Source organism: Anser cygnoides, chromosome 1 (assembly GCF_040182565.1).
Source record: "Anser cygnoides isolate HZ-2024a breed goose chromosome 1, Taihu_goose_T2T_genome, whole genome shotgun sequence".
In the NCBI taxonomy this organism is placed as follows: domain Eukaryota; kingdom Metazoa; phylum Chordata; class Aves; order Anseriformes; family Anatidae; genus Anser; species Anser cygnoides.
Window position 1 is genome coordinate 110,364,009 of NC_089873.1, and position 23,295 is coordinate 110,387,303.

General features: G+C 38.6%; 1 protein-coding gene across 5 annotated transcripts; it reads left to right on the plus strand.

Moving 5' to 3' along the window:
- Positions 1-23: 23 nt before the first annotated feature.
- GABPA (GA binding protein transcription factor subunit alpha) lies at positions 24-22,334 on the plus strand. Of its 5 annotated transcripts, none has more exons than XM_066977701.1 (11): positions 24-159; positions 480-660; positions 2,838-2,938; positions 5,162-5,306; positions 5,869-5,953; positions 12,002-12,247; positions 13,472-13,666; positions 14,460-14,516; positions 15,515-15,655; positions 17,029-17,221; positions 21,392-22,334. In XM_066977701.1, the coding sequence occupies exons 3-11, from the start codon at positions 2,862-2,864 to the stop codon at positions 21,618-21,620; spliced, it is 1,368 nt and encodes a 455-aa protein (XP_066833802.1). In that variant the 5' UTR covers positions 24-159; positions 480-660; positions 2,838-2,861; the 3' UTR covers positions 21,621-22,334. The 5 variants fall into 5 exon arrangements, with proteins under 5 accessions (XP_066833802.1, XP_066833818.1, XP_066833806.1 ...); XM_066977717.1 differs by having other exon boundaries at positions 480-594; XM_066977705.1 differs by having other exon boundaries at positions 28-163.
- The last annotated feature ends 961 nt before the right edge of the window (positions 22,335-23,295 follow it).

Genomic DNA, 23,295 nt, shown 5'->3' on the forward strand with positions numbered 1-23,295 from the left:
CTCGGCGCGCGCGCGCGCGCCCTCCCCGCGCTGCCCAATCGCGAGCGCGCGCCGCGGCCTCCGCAGGGCGGCGGGACCCGGCGGGGGGGAGCCGAGGCGAGGAGGCGGCGGCAGCAACGTGCGGCCGGGCCGGGCCGGGCCGGGCACGGGGGAGCGGCGGTGGGTAAGGGCGGCCTGCCCCGAGCCGTGCCGCGCCGCGGGGGGCCGCCCCGTGTTTTGTTTCCGTTTCTCCGCGGTGCCGCCGGCCTCATTTCCGTTTCGGGTTCAAACGGCGCCGGGGTGGTGGTGGGGGGGGACGGGACACGGAGGAGAAGCGGGGCGTTGGGGGCGCGATGGGGGTTTGGGGGCGCCCGGTGCCCTCGGAGCCGAGCGCAGATGCCCTCCGCCGGGGGGCTCCGGCCGTGCATGGGGGCTCCGGCGGCTGTGGGGTGCGCGCCCCGCCGTGGCGGTGTGCTCACCGGGCGTACCGGGCGTTGCAGGGCCGGGAGAGGAGAGGCCGCCCCGGGCGGGACAATGGAGCTTCGCCCCTGACCGCGGAAGCCGAGCCGGGGAAGGCGCCGGGCCGTGTCGGAGCGGGAGAGCCGCTGCTAACAGGTGCCCGCCCTTGTCTCGGCGCAGGTCGGCGGCTGGCGCTGCGGACGCGTTCCGGCCTGGTAACGGGTAGGTCTCACGGCCTTACAGGCTGGGGAGCGCAAACGGAACTGCAGCAGTCAGAAGGCTGCCAGTACCACCTTGTGTATTCCTCCAAATAAGTGCTACTACTGCAGTATTGCTTCCACTTTGACCCTCCTAGCCAGCCAGGCTGTTTGAGTTCCCTTGTATTGAACTTGAGAACTCTGTATTATTCCTCAGAGAAGGCTCAGGAGGCTTACCAAGGACAATGTATGCCATCAGTGCTTTCAAATAAAGTAACGCAAGCAGTGGTTCTTGCGTGTGTTGCTTCTATTTTTTTAGTGATTTAGGCAGTTGCCGTACTAATGTCTAGCTGGGCATCTTTCTTGTGGAGAGTCTCTGAGCTGACTCCTGGCATGATAGCCTTCTCTTCTTTGTAGCTATTTCTGGCAAGCTGGTCTGCGTGTATTTGTGTAGTCCCATCTGAACACGTGCGTGCTTTCAGCCTCTGCACAGTCCTGTAGCAACACGTTTCACTGGACTTCTTGTGAGACGTTTGTTTTGTTCTAAACGTGCTGCTTGGTAATGTTATCAGGAGTCTATTATTCACTCTTTTAAGAGAGTGAATAATTTTCCCCGCTAGTCTTCTCCAAATTGTTCTATGACTTCACGTATTTTGTTAATGTTATTCTTCCTCTTTCCACCCTGCCATCTCCCTTTCTTGCATTTGTGCTCAGTGGAGCCATCTTTTTTCCTCTTCCTCTACCTGCTGTCTGTGCCTGCGCTCACCTTTTCTACCTCCTCAGGGTAGAAGTTAGGCTGTTGCATAGCCTGCAAGATGCAACTGCATAACATAAAAAGGCAAACTGCCTTTGGAGAGTGAGTGAACTGCTGCTAGTCCAGCTGCCAATTCAGAGTCCAGTCCACAGGGACTCCAATATGTATTACCTAATTCTATACAGTTCCAGTTACAGGGTTCCTGTAACATTTACTCAATGCATATGACTTTGCATTTACCAATCTTGAATATTTTCTTTCATCAGTCATTCAAGATCTTGAGTTCTTTCAAGAGTTCTTCAGATTCCTAATAAATAACTCATGAACATGTCAAAGAGCAGAAATTATAGCCCAGCCCTTTTTGCGGCCTTGCTGGTTAACTGCCTTCCTCACAAAAAAAAAACTTACTCCTGTTGTTTTGGATTTCTACTTCTTTTTTTTCGAATTTGATTGTTAACACATGAGAGGTTTGTTTGTTTTGTTTTGTATGTAGTACCAGTTAGCTTCCCTGGGAGATTTCAGTAAGGTACTTTGCTCAAACGTTAATTTCCAAAAATCTTAAGGGTTGACCAGCTCACCTGTAGCATCGGTTCCTTCAGAGATTTGGTTAAGCTTGTCTACATTCTTCAGAAACGGTGTTTCATTCTTTCCCATTTAGCATGAGGATGATATACAAAGTTAGGTGATATGGAAAGTTCAGTGAACCCATCTCTTACAGCTCAGGGGGTTTTCACAGAGCTAGATGTGAGAGTGGAACAGATTCTGGTTTTGGTGGTGAGATGTTAATGAGGTGCTGTTTACTTCCTGTCTAGCCCTCATAGCTTCTTACAGATTGACACCAGATACAGCACTTGATTTCTTCTGGTAACAAAATTAATTTTATGTAATAGTTTTCAAAGGGCACGATAAGATGTGCAGTTTGAATTTTTTTTAAACCTCTGTAGAACTGCATGACTTATTCACTATTCATTTTGAGAAGAATTTAAAAGTCTCGAATTAACAGTTGGATTTGGGATAAATGAGCCCATCAGAAAGAATGATTCCAGGATTGAAACCTTGCTAGCCTCTTCTAGCTGTTGTGAAGACAAAGATAGTACATAGCATAAAAATATGCATTAACTTTCAAAGAACTTTAAAAAGTTCTTTGGCTTATTCCAAAAGCATTCAGTAAGTAGGGATGCTTCCAAGGAAACAAAGCTTTGCACTTAGTGTTTATGTCCGTTTAGAGTCCTGAATTTGTCCCACAGAACATTCGTATGAGAAACGGGTATTGTCATATACTTTGTGAAATCTGTATTAGGTTTTGGTTTTCTTTTTTTTTTTTTTAGGTCAATTCTTATATTTAAAAAGCTGCCTAGGTATTTGGTTTAAAAATTTTGGATAGTACACAAAACATTGTCTAGTTTTGTTTGTCTATGACTTATGAAAAAAATCTTTTCTGTTCATAGCTCTGTTTTCAAGACGTTTTAGCCATGACTAAGAGAGATGCAGAAGAGCTGATAGAAATAGAAATTGATGGAACTGAGAAACAGGAATGCACTGAAGAAAGGTAGGTACTGTCTTCACTTTTGGGGGATCATTAGGCTATGATTTATTTATTTGGTTTATTTTATTGATTTCAGATTTGTGGTTGCACACACTAAGTTCAGTTATTCAGATTTATTATTAGGTATTGTGTAATGCTTCAGAGGTGGCCATGATTATGAAATAAGTGCAAGTGTTTCTAGCTAGGAAAAAGAAGTAACTTGAAACTGGCCGAAGTAACAGGATCGCTGTCATCTCCACATTTCTGCACTTGATCACTTCCATAGTTTTTCAGCTTTCTTGCTGGATACAAAGCTTGTCATTTTGCTTGTGCTCCCTTCAATTTTTCTTATGCAATTAAGTGGTGGTTTCTTGAAGTGGAAGTGTAGCCACTATTGGAAACCAGTATAGTGCTTTCATAGAATCGTAGAATGTTCTGAGTTGGAAAAGACCCACAAAGGATCATTGAGTCCAACTCCTGGCTCCATACAGGACCACCCAAAAATCAGACCATGTGTCTGAGAGCGTTATCCAAACACTCCTTGAGCTCCAGCAGGCTCAAGTGGTGCTGTGACCACTGCCCTGAGCAGCCTGTCCCAGTGCCCGACCACCGTCTGGGTGCAGAACCTTTCCCTAACACCCACCCTGACCCTCCCCTGTCCCAGCCCCACGCCGTTCCCTCGGGTCCTGTCGCTGTCCCCAGAGAGCAGAGCTCAGCGCCTGCCCCTCCGCTCCCCTCGTGAGGGAGCTGCAGGCCGCCATGAGGCCTCCCCTCAGCCTGCTCTGCTCTGGGCTGAGCAAACCAAGGGACCTCAGCTGCTCCTATGTCTTGTCCTCCAGGCCCTTCACCATCTTTGTAGCCCTCCTTTGGACACTCTCTGATAGTTTTATGTCCTTTTTGTACTGTGGGTCGCAAAACTGCACAGAGCAGAGCAGGACAATCTCTTCCCTCAACCGGCTAGCCATGCCATGCCTGATGCACCCCAGAGTACGGTTGGCCTTCCTGGCTGCCAGGACAAGCTGCTGACTGCTATTCAACGTGCCATCAACCAGAACCTCCAAATCCCTTTCTGCAGGGCTGCACTCCAGCCTCTCATCCCCCATTCTATTATAATCTTAATTGCCTAAATCCCAAACCATTTTATTTATCTCTTCCTATGTTCTTAATAGTTCTCTTTCTTTCTGCGACTTTTGTGTCTGTAGGAGTGTGTTTACATGTACTGAAAAATTTTCAGTTTCTCCAGTCCATTGCTTTACTGTTATTCAGCATCCCTTTTTTAAAGGAGCAGAAATGATATGCTGTATATTGTGACTGTATTATTAACAGGGCCCTGTAAACTGTAGATATGAAAGTCGACTTTGCTGTAGTTACCTCAGCCTAGTTTTTTCTTCTGAGAGCTTCCCTCCTAATTTCCACAACTGTTCTTGAAAATACAGAGATGCAGTTAATGCATTTGGAAGAAATAACTGAGGCTGGTAGATGACCTGCTCTGTAAGAACCTTTTTTGGAGAACTGTTTCAAAACCATTCATTATTTTTTCCTTATTCTGATCTCCTTGTGTATTTTTATTACATATGACCTGACTGTGTCCATATACTTTCAGATTTCCTCTCTGTAAATTGTTATTTCGGAATGCATATGCCAATAGTGTCATCAATTTAATGCAAGACAACCATGATATCTAAATAATGTTTCCTTCAAGGTTACATGTTGCTGTAGTTCTTTCTGGCATCTCTTGTAGGTCTTAAGCTTATCCTTATGCTGATTGGTTAAAAAATGTGGATGGTTATTCTGTATGAGAGGGGATATTTTCTTTGTTCCCTACCTGTTAAGTTTTTGTATTTGTTTTTTAACATGGATCTTTTAAATACAGACTACGCAAGGTACTAGAATTATTTTACTCTACATGCAGGTTAACAATGTACAATTAATCATAGCTTTGTTCTTGAAAACTCTGTTTTGAAAAGAATTTAGCCTAGCTTTGGAACCATGACATGATTTTTTTTTTAAAAAAAAAAAAACAAAGGAAGATTTACACAGTTGTAAAATCAATGGGACCAAATTTGGCAATTTACACTCTACCCAAACTAGGAGTTTCCTTGTGTGGTATTAAGATTTCAAAATATTACATTGTTTTATGTAGCTTATTTCTACCTTTATTTTTTTTAAGCTATCCTATACTGTCTGTATTGTGCAAGCTTTGTTAACATATAGGTAATGATTTATTGTTTTCTTTTGGTACTTAAGCATCGTTGAGCAAACCTACACCACAGCAGAATTCGTGAGTCAAGCTATTGATATCAATGAACCAATTGGAAATCTTAAGAAGTTGTTGGAACCCAGGTTGCAGTGTTCCTTGGATGCACATGAAATTTGCTTGCAAGATATCCAGGTAAACTGAAAGGTTATGGCAGATTTCAACTCTTACCAGAGAAACATTTTACTTTGTCCTCTTCTTCCGCTGTTCACAGAATTCACACTTAATTTTGTACATTGCAATATAGCGTTTAATTTTATGTCAGCTTCCTTATCACCAAATCATTTAATATGTACATGCTAATTCATATCATCATGCTAATTCATGCTAATAACATCAAAAAAACTTTGGGGGCTTATATTTTATAATATAACCTAAAAAGAAAAAAAGGCACTAAGTGAAAGTTGAGTGAGGGCAATGACAATACCTGTATAAGCAAAGACTTGATGTAGCCCACATCATTTGTTGCTGTCTGAACATCTGAGAGTCTAATCTTGTTTTGAATCTGAATAAAGCAGGAAGATTTTTATGGTAGTCAGGTGCATAGACAGCACAATATTTGAAAAAATTCCCTGCCCACCTATTTCTACAAGCATCACCATATATTAGACAGTATAACTGCCCAAGGTTTAACTGAATAAGAGTTTGTTATAACATTAAGATTAATACTTTTGTTTGTTTGTTTGCTTTTATTAAGCTGGACCCAGATCGAAGCCTTTTTGATCAAGGAGTAAAAACAGATGGAACGGTACAGCTCAGTGTGCAAGTAATATCTAGGCAAGGTAAGCAGTTACATTTGTCTGTGTTACAGACTGGTTAATACTGTAGGAGTGCTTGTGAGCAGACCCAATTCTCTACTCTTTCTAGTTGCAAATTGATGGTAATATATTTTCAGAATGTCTTTTTCATTGTGTACTGTGGCCATATGTAGAAATAATTAAAATAAATGTCATGAACTGATTCCATGCAAAATGTCTTAGGAAACTTTGTATCAATTTCAAAGCAAAATATATGGATCAAATAGCTATCATTACCTAAGGTATAAGACTTTCATTAAAGGTTAGTAGTTAGTCATATCAGACAAAGTATCTAAGCAAGCAAAGGATTTTCATCTAGGTAGGCAATGGTGTCATCTCTGTGAAGAGTACAAGCTCGTGTGTCTTGTGAATTATTAGATTGAGAGTATATGTAGTTAACTGAAAATGAGTATGAAAGGCTAGGATCACTATCAGCTGTTTTCTTTGGATGGGAGCTTGGGGTAAACCACTAAGACGGAGGGGCATTTACCAGGTTGGTAGGTATCTGTTGATGCATGTCTCTAGCTGTTTGTAGCACCAATTGCACCAGGATTTCCCGTTGTTGAATCCCCAGCAATTAGTAGCTTTACTGTTCTTTGTGTCCTGTGTTCTTTGTGTCTTGTTCTTCTCCTTTGCCCCCTCAATGTGCCTGGGTCGAAGGACTGCCACCACTTGCGGAGAACAGTGTCCATATTGGGCTCTGGGAAACAGCTGTGGATGTTCTTGTATTTTCAAGTCATCAGTGGAAACAAGTTCCTATTGCAGTAGGGTATCTTTGATTATCTGTTCTCGAATTAATGGCATCAGAGTACATTAGCAAAATTTGGGGATCACATTTTGTTTTGTTGTTACTTCAGCACAGATGAGACAGAAGAAAGTCTGTCTGTTTAAACTGTACTTAAACAGTGTTCGGTAGGACTGAGGATTTGCATTTAATGCTAAGTGTCAGGTGTCAAGTGCTAGATTGAATCTTCAGTTCCCCATATGTAAAAGGGATTGCAGTATCTTTCTTGTTTCTTTGTTTTAAAAATAAATAGAAATATTCTTCAGTTATTGTATTAGAATAACTGCTCTTAATTCAAGTCCAGTAGCTTGTAGTATGCAGTGCTCAGCCTTCCAATTTCAGAAGGATGCAGGTGATACGTATCTTCACTACTAGCTTCTATTTTCTTCTTGTGCTTTCTTTTTTTATTTTAACATAAACTTGAGGTGCATGACCATATAGCTAAAGGAGCTTTTTTTTTTTTTTCCCCTTGTTAAAAGCAACATCTTAGTATTAAGAACTTTTGTATAACATCGGAACAGTCCTCAATGTTGCTTTTCAGGTCATGATACTTGATATGTGAGCAACTTTTAAGAAATCTGCCTGTTGAACATGGTTAAGCATAGCAGAAAATGACAAAATAAACAGCATGGATATAAGTAATGTAGAGGAGATGAACTTGTTACTCTGACTGCAGTGTCCCTTTGAGCTAGAGGGGAAAAAAACAATTCTTGTGCCATTCCTGTATTTGTCTTCTGCTCTACAAATGAGGTCTCACTGAAAAATTTTTTTGGCTATTTATTTATTTTCCCCCAGCTTGTGTCATTTATAGAATTAAGCTAGTGATATTCACTGATGTTAATCCTTGCTCTGGAGTGGACTCATATTTCTTAAGAGACAAGCTGTTATGTCAGTTCACGTGTTTTATCAGATTTCGGTTACACATCTGTAAATTCAGAGAAATAAACACCAACTGGAATCTAGTCTGTTGTAGCTCTTCTGTAGTATTTCATACAAAGATATCGTATAATAAGTTATGGCAGATGAAATATTAGCATAAATGCAAAAAGGTTGCAGTGCACTTAGTAGATTGGCATTGCCGCTACTGCATAATGTTTAAGGTTGTGCTTTTTTTTTTACTTCACCTGTTTAATCTTTTTACTAAAAAGGCCATTCTTTCATTCCACCTTGTTTTAACTACTTTCTCCTAGTTTGAAGAATGGAGATGTATGTGGTTTTCCTACAATTGTGGGAACAGCTATTTTTGAGCGTAGCCCTGTTCTGTTCTTCTGTCAAGTAAGCCTCTTGCAAGTCTATGGAGAGATAAGTAACCGCGTTGCATCATATATCAAAGAATATGAAAGAATCTTTAATTTTGAAGGCCTCCATATAGAATATTTTTGCCTTTTTTTTATGTAGACACAAGTAATACCAGATCAAGGATTTCTCCTGCTTGTCTGACTGTGGATAATATCAGATTAACATTTTGCCAACCTTAAACTGTAAAGGTTGATTGGTGTTTTTTCTTGAGATATGCTAAAATCGATTCTGACCTTTTATTTTGCTTATTACTCCCCTTCTTCCCCCCCCCCCCCCCTTTTTTTTTTGGAAAGGAAAGGAGGAGAAAAGGGGGGAAAAAGGTGGTGAATTCCAGTGCTTGGTATGGTGTAGGGTGAAATTTTTCTTGCGTTTTCTACCTCCTTAATCACCAGAGTAGAGGCAAGGTGGAATAGGAGTACTCATCACACTTGTTGCTCAGAGATGATCTGTGGGGCACACGTCCTAAGATCGAAGGAGTTACAGTGGCAGCAGGGAATGGCAATCTGTCAGATTGGTTTAAGCAACAAGAGAAGAGAGACCTGTATTATGTATCTGGGCAATACTGTTTTGCTTTGTTTCTTGTTTGCAAGGTATACAAACAGGTAGTTCAGTTAACCTGGCATTCGAATTGTTCGCATACCAAGTACAAACTTGAACAGGTCAAGGGAGTATTTGTGAATGAAAGTATCTCTAGCTGCTCTTTGTGTTGAGCCCAATTCTTTTACATATGCCCAAAGCACACCTGCAAGATTAACATCTTTCTGAACAGATGCTGCTCCACAGACTTTCTGAATGCTTGACGTAAGAAGTTAGTGTCCAGCTGCTCTCAGAATTTCTGAGCAAGTGTATGCACGTAGCTGTGCTCTATTTACAGAGATTTGGGACTAAGCAGTGATGAGGATGGGAGGTCCTGTGCATTTAGGTACCTGAAGACTAAGTCCTGTTTTAAGTGTGTAACTCCTCATGTGACCATGTTTTCTAAACTGTTTTAGCAATAACTGGACTTCTATTATTTTTAGTATGAAAAAGAAGGATTCATAAGTGTAGTGTGAACCGTGCTGATTTAGTTTAAAGGTGCAGTTTGGCTAATGCCCTCTCCCTGGCTGTGGTTAATACCAGGCATTTAGAGAACTAAACCAGGTTGCCTGCAGATCAGTTCTACCCTAGTTTGCAGTGAAGGGGCTTGTACTGGAGGCAACATTTAGACGTCTTGATAGCTGAACTCCTTGAATTCTTGTGTTTTTCAACCAATTTATACTTCTGAGATGTGACATTCTATACCATTGTGTCCCACAATTTACATGCTGTCCACAGAAGACAAGACATAAAGACTGGACGTATTTTCTTATAACGCTGATAAAGGGAGAGATCTGAAAACATGCAGACAAAACCAGTGAATTCATTCTGATCTCATGTTGCATTAGATTACATGGCATACTGTTACTTCACAACACTTCTAAGCCGATTCCTCTACAGAGATTTATCACTGATCTCCATGTTTGTATTGTGGATAAAGCAGTAGATTCACAGTTCTTTCGACATGTAGTTACTTGACAGACAGGGACATTTTGTGGAGCAATAGTGAACTGTTCCTCTCTTGAAGCTTTTTCTTCTCTTTTGAAGATCAAAAATAGAACCGTAACCCTTAATGTTTCCCGTACCCGCTTCTATCTGACTTTCAAACAAGCCTGTGCTGAACCTTAAGCTTAGATGGCCTACTTTAAACACTTACTGTCCTAAGTGAGGTCCTTGTTTGCTTTATGTTCATGTTTGTTTCTTCATCTAATCCATCGCTTACCGGTTGTGTACGTCTATTTTCACTTCCTTAATTTCATATTGCTGTATGTTGTACCTGTTAATTTATTTTCTTTGCTTCGCTGGGCCTTAGAACTTTTTGGTATTAATCTGTTGCATAAACATTAAAACAGAGTAGCTCTGATATTTGCAGTCTGGTAATCAAAAGCAGAAGTAGGCCTGCAAAAAATGATTTGAAATAATAAGTTATTTCTATATAGTTAAAAGTACATTCATAAGTAGTAAATATAATAAGGAGCTTTAAGTTTGAGTGTCACTTCAGGGTAGACTGCTCAGCGTGTGGGTCCATGTTTTAAATACACTTAAAATGAATTTCTTTAAAGGAGAAACAGTATTTTTCAGCAGAGATTATTGTACTGTTTTAATTAGGTTTATAGAGGAATAGTACCAGAAGTTTATCATACTTACAGAGACTTTTCTTAAGCTATTTTAGTGCTTGGAAAAGATGCTGAATTGGCAGCACTATGAACAAAATCTATCTTGGCAAATAACAGGTAAAAGACAGCAAGGTTGTCAGCACCACAGTTGTCAGTTTTTTCAGAATGTGACGATCAAATCACCAAGAGGAGGAGTACCTCATTCCTTTACTACAGAGGATAGTATTTGTCTTGCATCCACAGTAACTTTCTGATAAAGGAGAAAAATAAACCTTTTCTTGAATCAGAGTACCAAAAAGTACCATGTTTTCTAATTGTCATTTTCTCAGTTGATTTTGAATCTAAAATCACGCAGTGGGAGAAGAAAGTACATTTAATGTTCATGAGCACAATGAAACGCTCCAGACAGTCATTTTAACAGCAAAACTATGGTTTTACCCCAAGTGGCGTAGGGTTAAAGCGGGGGGGGGGGGCAATATAACTGACTTTGTATGTCTTCACAAGTTTTCATTAAACCTTGCAGCTGAATAAGATGTACTTACGGTCTTTGTAGTTTTCCCCTTCTAACATTTGTCTCAAGTTAAATTGCTGTTAAAGTCTATACTTATCAAAAAGATTTAGTTTGTTCTCACCTACACTATGGGTAAGTGTTCCATTTATTCTTCTTTACAAACAGTAAATTGTGGTTTTAGATTTTAAGGCAGTGTCACATACAGAATCAACATGTCACATTAAGCTTTAGTATCAATTGGGAGGGACACAAAGTAGTACCTCATGGCACAAAATGCTGAGGTTATCCTAACAGTGTGGTGTTCTGTGAATCCTCCTCGTCAACTGCCTAACTCTAGTCAATGTCTTTAAAGTCAAAATAAAACAATAAAATAGAGTTTTACAGATCCACACACCCCTGGAAGTGGTGAAGGAATGTGCAGACATGTTTGATGTAAATCTGCTAAAGAAGTGCATTTGTTTTTGTTGTTATCATGGAAATGATACATCAGAAAAATGAAAAGAAACTAGTTCAGCATATTATGATGGGTAAAATCTTGTACCTCACCAAATTTCTGATGTTGTGTAGAGGTTGGACAAAATGCATTCTTGGGAGACCACAGAGGGGATGGTGATACAAAGCATTAGTGGCATTACTGAGTGAGATCTTTGTTGCAGAGTGCAGGCATATCTTCCAACTCTGCAGTCAAACTTCTTAAGTGACAGAACTAAAACAAAAATGAATAAAATGATAAAACTAAAAATTGGAAGATTTTTTTACATTTTCTTTTAACTTGCTGTCGAATGCGCTGCTTCCTGCAGGACACTTTGAGAGAAAATGTTAACACTTATGTAGATGGTGGGGAAGTACTGTGAAGGTTGAAAGTAATACCTGTTGGTGGGGGGAAGGAAGCAGATGCTCGTGTTTTTTTGTTCGTTTAGGGGGTTGGGTTGGTTGGTTTTGGCCCCATATGTTTCTTAAAAAACACAAATTTTTATGTATATGCCCACATGCTCATCCATACAGAATTATGAAAAAAGATGAAACTGTAATACCAGAGGAGAAAAGAGGGACAGCTTTATATTTGCTTTATATTCTGTATAATGGACTACATAATTCTCATTTAGGAGACTTGCAGAAATACGGTGATCATTATTTTCAATCACGCTTCTTTCATAAGGGTTCTAACACTTACTAATTGCAAAGCTTTAAAACAATTTTTGTTATATTTGCATTATTATCGTATTGTTTGTTCTATCTACACCTAGGGATAGAGCCCAAGTTAAATATCCTTGAAATTGTGAAGCCTGTGGAAACTGTGGAGGTAGTGATTGATCCAGATGCTCATCATGCGGAGGCTGAAGCTCACCTTGTTGAGGAAGCTCAAGTGATAACCTTAGATGGAACAAAACACATCACAACAATTTCAGATGAGACGTCCGAACAGGTGACACGATGGGCCGCAGCACTGGAAGGCTACAGAAAGGAGCAGGAGCGCCTTGGGATACCCTATGGTAATAATGTTTGATTGTGAGGTGGGCATATGTTTGGGTAGGGGGTGGTTCTACTGGGGTTTGTTGGTTTTATATCTGGGGGGGAGGTTATATTTGGGGAGGGGGGGGGGTTGCATGTATTTTTCATAAATGATAATTAACTTTACTTATGTAATTAAAGTGTTCTGGTACCTCCGAGGAGGCTTGTTATGGTGTGGGTAAGTGCAATACAAATACCTCTGCACAGGAGAAAGCTAAAGAGAATCATCATCAAAGCTTCAAATACTTTGACTAAAATGATGCTTTTTGCTCCAGAACCTTCTTGTTGTTGCAGTTTTCAGAAAGCAGTCTTTCTTCCTTCTCCTTAAAAATGTGTATGTTAGTGATAAAGCTCTTCACACATGTCTGAAGCTGAATTGTACTCTGTAAGCAGACTTGCAGAACTAGAGTGTGTTTGAAAAGGAGGGTGCTTGAAAGTGTTTAAAAATTCCAGTGAAGTCACGGGACTTTGCAGGACATGTAGCTCTCCAGTGTCTTGAACAAAAGTACTGTGATTTTACATAGTATAGGAACTGGAATAATGTTGAATGAGTTTAGAACTTAATATTTAATTGTAATCCCAAGCAGATCAATGTATTGGAGGAGGACCATCCTGATATGAGAGACACCTAATCTTCTTTTGAAACTGAAGACCCGTGGAAAAAAGAAAACATGTCATTTTGTGTTTTGAGGAATGTCATGTGTAGTTCTGATGTAGAAGCTTTTGCTAAAGAAAATCCCTTTTTTCATCCCTTCCATCTGTCCACCAAGCCACACCACTCCATCAGCACTTTAAGGGTAGTCAACTTTCTACCCAGTCAGATTGAGTCATGATAACCATGTCTCTCCTTGATGTTACATATTTACTTTTATGGAAGTTATTTTGTAATTGAAAACATACCATCACAGGACTTTGACTGAATATAAGCACTGACTGGTGTAGAAGCAGGCCCTTTAATTTAAAAAAAAAAAAAAAAAAGGAAGATAACAAGAAACACCTACATAAAGGTTGAAAAAGGTCTTCAGAGATGGTCCCATGGAAAAAAAAAGCGCTAGGTTACTCTTGTTTGAACCCAGTGGGTCGATAGCCATGTGTATTTCATTCTTGTGAATTACAGTAAGGACTGCCTCTGTACCCTCAGTGCTGAGGAACTGTGTGCTATGCAATGGGATGTATTTCAGTTTCATTTCCCTCTTTTTTTCCAGACCCTGTGCAGTGGTCAACAGACCAGGTGCTCCACTGGGTGGTGTGGGTGATGAAGGAGTTCAGCATGTCAGACATTGACCTTAATGCACTCAGCATTCCTGGGCGTGAACTCTGCAGCCTCACTCAAGAAGACTTCTTCCAGCGAGTCCCACGTGGAGAAATTCTCTGGAGTCATTTGGAACTTCTTCGAAAGTGTATGGGATATTTTTCTGTAACTGACTTTACTTAATTCATTTTCCCCCTTCTCTTTTATTTTTGCTTAAAATGAAATGAGCTGTGAGCAGCTCTTTTTTCTCCACTTCATATTAGCAGTATAAATGAGGGCATCAACAAAAGATAACAGGAGGTATTACTGAGAATGTCTGCTGTTACAAAGCATGTCTGCATACTAAACAGTTTCCCCATTTTTCATTAAACTTCATAACTAGGAGGGAGGAAATAGTGACTGATGAGTCTTTTTTTTTTTTGTAAGATTCTTAATTCGTGCTTCTCCTGAATTGAACAGTTTTATAATTACATATTGATCGTGAGTTATTTAATGTACATCTCTGTCTCAAATAGAATTGAAGAGTATTAAGCATAGGCAATGAAATCCTTAGACTGTGCACAGCCTGACTGATAAGCAGTGCATTTGTACGTGCATTAATATGCTTTTAGATTTACCATGCTTGAATATAACTTGGCAGAATAAACTATTTCAATCTCAATTTACATTAAATAGCTAATGGCTTTAGGGGATGAAGAATGAAAAAGATATTTTGAAATTCATCATGGACGTACTTATTTCTGAAAGTTGAATAACAAACATTAAATGTTTGCACATACATATAAGACCATGAGCTGTGCATGTCTCCTGCAAACTAATACAAAGTGTTGGCTTTTTTTCCCTCTGTGAAATATGAAAGTTTTTGATATTCAAGTGAAGATGAAGGTAGACTTGAAGTTTGTGGGTTGAATAAGAATTTAACTATTCTTTCTGATCTGCAGATGTGTTGGCTAGCCAAGAACACTCTGGAGAAATAGCAACTGTTACTATTGATCAGCGTAAGTATTTCTGCCAGCAGTTAGTTTATACAATTAACCATTTGCAAGTTTGGCACTATGCTTTGGTTCCACACCATAATGGTACAACAGTCAGAAAATCACTGAAGAGAGTAGTTTTCTTTAAAATACACCCCCCTTCTCCCCTCATCAAACTAAAAAGCAAAATTTTTGGTTTCTCAATGTTTTGTTACTGGCTGAAAGATGTTGTATGACGTGAACTATGGAAGTTTCTAACCTATTTTGGACGGTAGGATTTCTGGTCTAGGGATACATATTTGAGGACTTGAGAAGTTTTGGTATTTTAGGTTATATATTGCATTACTGAATTGATAAATTAAAATTTATCAATTTTGATTTCAAAATAAAGCGTTTCCAAAAAGAATTGAAAGTGTATGAAAGAGAGGACTTGTTTGGAGAGCAATACAAGGAAAAAAATATTTGAAATTTTCTTCTAGTTGTAATACAGTGTCATCAATTATTAAAATTGATCAGTTTTCAGAAGACTTGTAAGCAGCTTACATATTAAATAGATGGACTATGTATTCTCTCCTGGGTTTGTGTCCTGGGTTTGTCCACCTAAGATGGGGCATTTGAGTCTTCTTACACCATTGCCATAGCAGGTTATTTCATTGCTGTTTGAATAGCAAATGTGAAGGATTGCACAGTGACTGTAGAGAAGATTGCATTAAGGTAATTCATATGGGAACAGCATAAAATTTAAATTAAAGACATGAGTTTTTTTAATGGACACATCTATAATGTTATATTTACAATGTAGCATCTTTACTACAACTCTAAACCCAGAGTTTCCACTGTAAGTGGATTTTTTTTTTAATTCTTCGCATTGTGATTTATACAGCATGTATCTTTTTAACAATGGAAAAAAAACCTAGCTCCTAATATTATAATGTAGATAATAAATAATACATGTCTATGTATCTGACGTTTCTTTGTCAGCAATTTATAATTGATGTTCTGCAATGTTTTCTGCTTTACAGCTGTGCAGATTATTCCAGCATCTGTACAGCCTGCAACCCCGACCACCATTAAAGTAATAAACAGCAGTGCAAAGGCAGCTAAAGTACAGAGAGCTCCAAGGATCTCTGGGGAAGATAGAAGTTCCCCTGGGAACAGAACAGGTATTGTCTACGTTATTTTTAAATGCAAATGAGCTAAACGCTCATTAATTTGAATTATAGTTTTGTAGGATGCATCCTTGTCACTTTGGTTATAATGTTTGTAGAAAAATCCATATAGATACAAAAAAGAGACTGTTACCTACAAAACATCTCAAGCACATGCAAACCTGGCAGGTTCGTTAGCTCTAACAGGCGCTGTTAATGTGGTCCCACAGCTTTTGAATCTTCCTGACATGGAGCAGATAGAGCTAGCCATAGTAAATAAAATGCCCACAATTGTTTCTCTTCCTGTAGCTTAACGGTCTGTCCTCTCAAACCATTGCATGGCACTTACTCCAGCATTTAACTTTTCCACCTTCCATTTGTAGAAAGGGGAGAAAATAAACTGTATGTTGCAGAAACCTAGCCTAGCTACTGCTTGATCTGTTTGCCTCCCCCTGTCCAGCTCTGACCTTCCTCCTTTTTGATGGCCTCAGAATCTAGCAAGCTTCAGATGTCTGTTCTGTTAAGTGAATGCACCTTTTAGAAAATGGCAAGCTAAATCTATAGTTTATTTTCAGAATTACTGGTATTCGTATATACCCTTTGATCATTAATAAATCATGTAATTCTTGTTTCTTGCTATCATTTTTGCTTTGATTCTCTCCACTGCTGCAGATCTGTTAAATCCTTTTCTTTTTTTTCTTTTTTTAGCCTTTTTTAAATTTTTTTTGAGAAAGTCTATTTGGAAGTCTATTTTGTTGTTCACAATTTTTAGGCCCAGAATTTATCATCTTACATCAGTGGGAAACACTCTGGGTTTCTTCTTTTAGGCATTAGGTCCGCTATCTATATCTCATTGAGAATTCAGAAATTTAATTGCATATACTTGAGTTAAAAAGAAAAGTAGTGATTGTACGCGAAGGATGTTATATTGACTTAAGCTGTGGTTCGTGGGTATTTTTTGTTTTCCTATCGCTAATATGTCACGTAGAAAGTTAGAGAATAAACGATCATTGGAAAAAAATATATGTATTTGTATGTATGCCTGAAGAGGAATAAACACTGTGCTAAATCTGTTCTATTTCAGGGACGGATGTGTGCCTAAATGACTATTTGTCACTTTTGTTTTCATAATATTTTTTTCCCTAAGTTATAGAAACAAGTATATGAGAAGTCTTGTTTTGCATAATACTCAGTTTCTTTTGCATAGACTAATATTGGTGACTTTGCAAGGAAGTATTGTGGTGTTTTTATTGTAGAGGAGAAGAAATTTTCCTTCCATCATACGTTTTGTGCTTATTTGCTTTAATATGTTGGTTGAAAACTTTTAGCCTTGATGGGAACATAAAAAGTACTACTTGAAATGGATCTTGTTATCCCTCTTTCAACAGGAAACAATGGCCAGATCCAGTTGTGGCAGTTTTTATTAGAACTTCTCACTGACAAGGATGCTCGGGACTGTATTTCTTGGGTTGGTGATGAAGGAGAGTTTAAATTGAACCAACCTGAACTGGTTGCACAAAAATGGGGTCAGCGCAAAAACAAACCCACAATGAACTATGAGAAGCTTAGTCGGGCTTTGAGGTAAGAAACTTTAGAAACTGATCAGGTCTAAAATGTTTTGTTTCCTCTTGACTACTGTTTCTCCAAGTATCATAATGCAAGTCTTGGATACGTTTTTTTTTAAGTAAGGGGATAAACAGATCCTTTGAAGATACTCCTTCCTATTAGATCATACTTTTCTTTGTAGCAGCTAGTGCAATAATTTCTTGAACATTTGAAAACTTTTTTTCAAGATTATTGAACTCTGACATGACAGTCAATTTGTGCAGCTTACAAATATATTTATTTTTTTGATGCATCTTCAGCATTTATGCTTTCACTAGCATGCCAAACTATGCTCATTAATGCGGAAAGATGCATAATATGTGAATACTCTGAATTATTGATTTATATTTTGCAGTTTACTTGTTCATGTTCCTCTTGCTTGTGTTATGGTATAAAGCAGATATTCTTCTGTAATGATTTGTTTCGGGCTGTCTTCATTCCATTGTGATTTCTGTAGTTTGACATTGGCAAAAATAATTTGTATTTCTGAATCACTGTAGACAATGTAGCTGGGGAGTGGGGAAGAACGCAAATAGATGAATTTTATACCTTTTTCCCAGTTAATTTGGTCTCTGGAAGCATTGGAAAATTCATCCAAATTCTCTTAAATTGTTAAGATTGAGTTTTGTATTCAGATATGGCTAAATCTATTTCTCTTGATCAGTTTTCAAGAAAGGTATTTGCGGCATTAAGCAATAAATATTGAAGCAGTTTTAAGAAATCTCTTTATATGAGTAAAGTTGTATATCGGTTGAAGTCAGATCCAAGATTTACTTTTAATTATTTACACTTTTGGCTACATTATTCTTCTAGAAGGAAGTAAACTCATCTATCGTTGTTTAAAAAATATCAAATTCTCTTTAAATATACCTCTGTAAGAAATGATGTTAATACTGGGGGAGGTTGGAAGCTACTGACTATGCCATTCATGGTTTTATAAAGAATGACTGCTGCCTATCTCATTTACGTGAACAGGAGGCCTGAAAAGAAATTGACAAGCAGCAAATATATAGCCTATACCTTTTATTTGTCTTTTAACTCCTTTAGGCGCGTTATTGTGGATGTCTAAATGATTGTATGAGTTTGAGGCAGGAGGACAAATTAATAAAAAAAAAAAAAACAACAACAACAACAAAAACCTTGAGGTGTATTAAATACAGAAAGGTGGAACTCCTAGAAGTTCTTGAGCCCCAGGTCTTTGAAAGCAAGGAAGAGCATTATTATATGTCTTCTCTACTTTCATGCTTTTCCTTAGGCATTTGCTTTTGGTTCATTGGAGTAATTATTCTTTTCTAGGTAGATCTTAAGTCTGCACTTGTATGGCCGTCCTTGCAATCTTAATATTTATATTTTAAATTAGAGCATTACTTTTTTCATAGGATCACAGAATCCTGTGACTGGGAAGGGCATCAGGAGGCTTGCAGTCCAACCTGGCACAAGGCTGCTCAGGGCCTATTTCTGGGTAGATCTGGAATCCTCCACAAGCCTCCACAACCTCACTCGGCAACCTCTCCCACTACTTGCCTGTCCTCCAGGGGAAAAAGTCCTCATATCCAGTCTCAACCTCTCCTGTTTCAGTTTATGCTGTTCTTTTTCTGTTTTTTCTTGTCCTTCTGCTGTGTGCCATTATGAGGAGTGTGGCTTTTTCTTCTCAGTGACCTCTCTGTAGGTATTGGGACCTGTCTAACTGGTAGGTCCCTTTGAAGCCATCTCTGAGCTAAATAGCCCCGTTCCTCCAACCTTTTTGCAGTGGAAGTGTTCCAGCCCCAACTATCACAAGAGCCCTTGACAGAACTTGCTTCAGTTTGTCTGTTTTTCTTGTACTGGGTAACTGAAAACCGAACGTGGTATTCTAGATATGCTCTCATGAGTGCCAGCTGAAGGGTAGTGACTTCCCTTCACCTCTTAGCCGCACTTTTATTTGTGCAGCCCAGGCCACTTTGGGCAGTTTCCACCGCCAGGACATGCTGCTGGTCCGTGCTCAGCTTGCAGTCAGTGCAGGTGCCCAGGGCCTTTCCCCTGGTAGGTAGAGCTGCTCCCCAGACAGACAGTCCCCAGCCTCTATCATTCCAATACCATTCCCATATTTCCTGCTTGCTTTTCTGAATCTATTCATTTATGCACTGAAGGTATACATGAAAACTTTCTGGAACATCAGATCGTATAAACGATGCTAATGGTTTTGGGGTTTTGTCAACAAACTATGCAGAAGATCTCAAAGGCAGCTGAAGAACTCTGGGATAATGCTCTTATCGCTGGGATATTAAACAGATGTCTGCATAGTAATTTGCATAAATCACTATTAGAGAAGTTTTGCATTTATATTTCAGTCAGAATTACAAAAATCACATTCCACAAAGTTTTGCCATTTTGGCAGCTGCATCAATATTGACATGTTTTCTAACACTTGAATGTCTGAAGGGATATTTAATGCCTCTTACTACTACTGAGATAAACACTGTTGTCAAGCCAAACTTTTATTAAAACAAAAATGGTAATATGTTTTGTTTACTAATGTACTGAAATCATTATGTCAGTTTTGATTAGTACCAGAAATGATGTTGATATTATTAAATGTGCTAAATTTTCTGCCCAGCTGCAGGAAAATCAGGCAGTATCTTCCTGAAAAAAAGGAATAGCAGCTTTTTTTGTTACATACAAGTTGGTGAATGTTCTAAAATCAGCATCTGCTTAATTACCCAGTAGGGAAGTGAGACTTGAAGAGAAAGAATTCATCTCCTCTATTATTCTGAAACAAAGTGCTCGTGCAACTCCAAAAGATCCAACAACTAAGAATTTCTAAACTTGCATGGGTATTTTAGCTCTTTGTTTGTGGTTTTGAATAGGCAAATGCTGTAACCAGAAGTGTATTCAACATAATACTAATATATTATGTAATACTAATTCAACATAATACTAATATATATAGGAGATACATATATCGTATAGCTTCAATTCTAATCGGATTGTTTCTATCACGAGATGTGGGAATCTTGAGTGGTTTTGGCCCTTTGCATAAATACTGAACTTGAAGTGTCCAAAAAAATATAGTTGCTTTCTTAGTAACTTACCTACTTTCCCCTAGACCTCGGAAACTAAAGTTAGTCTTTTACTTGACTCGATTTTGATGGTAAATGAGAAATATCTTTACTGTTCCAGCATGTCACTCAGAGGGTTGAGTTTTAGGCAGTCAAGAAATCTGAGCTATCTTATACAACATCTGGGTGATGGTTTTGAGGAAACTAAATTGTGTTTTTTTTTGTGTTTGTTTGGTTGGTTTTTTTCAAATTTATCACAGGTTTGTTAAGCTCATCAAGTCCAAGTTATGTCCTAACCACTTAGGTTTTCCTAATGAGAAATAAAATGTGCATTCAATTAATCCCTGCAGTCAGACAAGAACAGCAACAAAACTGTAAATGCTGGCTTCTTTATTTTATTGGTATTAATCAAATACTTATACTGTAATGTCTCTTGAGTACAATGAGTCATATAGGGTTTATGTTATCTTTTCCGCATCTCTGTTCAGTGCGATAATTCTTCTGTGACATAAGGTAAAAAGTGTTCATAGTTAGAGAAATGATTTTTAGTTGTAAGTAAAAGCAGAGGATGTTTAGCAAGTATTAACTATAAAAAAAAAGTGTGCTTTTATAGTTCTGTCTTTAAAAGTCACTCTCTCACTTGTTTTTAGTAGTGTAAAAACCACAGTGCTAATTTTCAAGCTGTTTCCAACATAAACAGTTTGTCTCGGAAAAGCAGAGGTGAATAAAGAAGGCAAAGGACAATAACGAGGGAGGAGATAACATTTTCTTATTAAGGCAAAGCGCTATATAAACTTTACCCCCTTATCCCTGTAATCTGTTCTGAATTTCTCCAGTTTAAAAATGGTCTTGGTGCTTTCTACAGTTTATAATATAATTATTGTGGTTTGTTTCCACCTAACATATCAAGGTGCAGGGAAAACTTTCAACCTTCTTCCCTTTTCTTATGGGAGAAAAAAAAAAGCCTAAATGTTATCTCAGTATATGAAATCACATGAGAATATTGATGTGCAAAGGATTCATGTTTTAGTGTCCAAGTGTCGCTAAGTAAGTGACTGTGTATGGAAGTTAGAGATGCTGAAAACTTGTTTTTTTTTTCTTTTTACAGATATTACTATGATGGAGACATGATCTGCAAAGTGCAAGGCAAGAGGTTTGTCTACAAATTTGTCTGCGACTTGAAAACTCTCATTGGATACAGTGCAGCAGAGTTGAATCGGTTGGTAACAGAATGTGAGCAAAAGAAACTGGCCAAGATGCAGCTTCACGGCATTGCTCAGCCAGTTACAGCAGTAGCACTAGCTACAGCATCCCTGCAAACAGAGAAAGATAATTAAGCACTAGGACCTAAAAGTGGGAGCCTGAGGCCTTTCCTATATAACCAGAGCAGTTGCTCTTAGTTTTATCAGAATTTGAAGCTTCTTCTGTTTCTTCACAGTACAATACAGTGCATGATTTTCTACAAAGAACTGGGACTGCCATAAATTTGGATCTTTTAACAGCATATGTTTCAGTGTAAGTTAAGGGATCACTGCAGCTTCCGCAACTGAGTCAGGGCCTCCGTGGTATACAGTCTGAAATTGGGGAGAGAAGTTGAACTGGTTAGTGTTCTGTGCCCACAGCTCTACGAAATATTTTTTGCAGTGCTTTTAACAGAAATGAAGTACATACAGTAAGCAGGCTGATCAGTTCGTCTGGATTCAGTTCTTTCCAGTCTTTTGTTCTCTGCTGAACTACCAAATGGAATTTGAGGCTTTCAAAGTTAAACGTGTTCATTATTCTCATTTAATCAAGCAGAGTTGAAAGACATATTAAACATTACAAAGCATTAGGTTCTTAAAATGACTTCCGTGTTTATAAGCAAAGCAAACTAAGACTAGACCGAACTGAAGATCTGTGCTGAAGAAGGAGATCCAGGTTTAGATCTGGCTTAGGTGAAAAGCCAATTATGAGTATTCATTGTAATATGTAGATAATATGCGTATATGAGGGCAAGTACTTACCTGTTTTGAAAGACATTGTTGATGCTAGACATTTAACAAAAAAAACAACTCCCCCCCCTCCCCCATCAGGTGATTTGAAAACTTGAAAAAATATCCCTTGCCCAAAGAGTAGTTTGCTTTGGTGGGTTTTTTTTAATGCTCTGTTCTGCAAGGTGCTTATACCTGCATGGTAGTCAACCTTAGTAACTGAAGACCTAAGTTAATCACAGTCAGTAGTCCCTTCCTGTTTAGAAAGAAAATGCAAATTGGAAATAGTTTTAAAGAGAACTCAAGTTTGATTTCCAAATTATTGTACAGTCTGACATATATAGAAGTACAAAGATGTGTAACTTTTATTTAAAATTAATTTTCTTTCTGAACTTCAAATGATGTTTTTGAAGCTTCATGAGCCAAATGCATGCTCCAGAGCTGGGTGCAATTCGAAGTCTGGATGATGAATAGAAATAGTTGGAATGTATTCTGAATTCTGAGACACTAGTATAGAGAGTAGTTCATGCAAATGTGCAGTAAAAAGTAGGCTGCAATGTTTGAGCTTCTATACTGATGCCTATTGGACTTTCTTTTGATGTCTGAAAATAGCATGGTTTTGTTTTGGTTTTGCCCCTTCATGTTATTAAACAGTATAAATATTTACGTCACAAGGCATATTTTGCAACTTTTTATAATTGACACCCCCCCGCCCTTCCCAACACTTCACAGTTAATTAAAATGAAAATGGTTAAGGGAAAACCTTTAATTCTGTGAGAGTGAGCTACCCTTAAACCTTAAATCAAAAGTGCTTGTACAGAGAGTTTCTAAACATAAAATTTCTTTATACTGAGTAGTGAGAGCACTGGGCTGTTGCTCTTGATCTGAAAGTGAATGGTCATACTTGCAGTCAGAGGGCAGGAAATACAGAATACTCTTCTTTATGTTTATTTTAAAAATGTATTGAGGTCAAATCTGTTTTGTTTTATAGGTGGATGTTCATCTGCAGATAGCTTTTGATACATAAGAAATCTTGCATGCA

Excerpts from the sequence above, each read along its gene's own strand:
- GABPA (XM_066977701.1), top strand. The coding sequence starts at position 2,862 with ATGACTAAGAGAGATGCAGAAGAGCTGATAGAAATAGAAATTGATGGA. Across the intron at positions 5,307-5,868 it reads TTTGCTTGCAAGATATCCAG|CTGGACCCAGATCGAAGCCT; the intron begins GTAAACTGAAAG and ends GCTTTTATTAAG. Across the intron at positions 17,222-21,391 it reads AAGCTTAGTCGGGCTTTGAG|ATATTACTATGATGGAGACA; the intron begins GTAAGAAACTTT and ends TTCTTTTTACAG.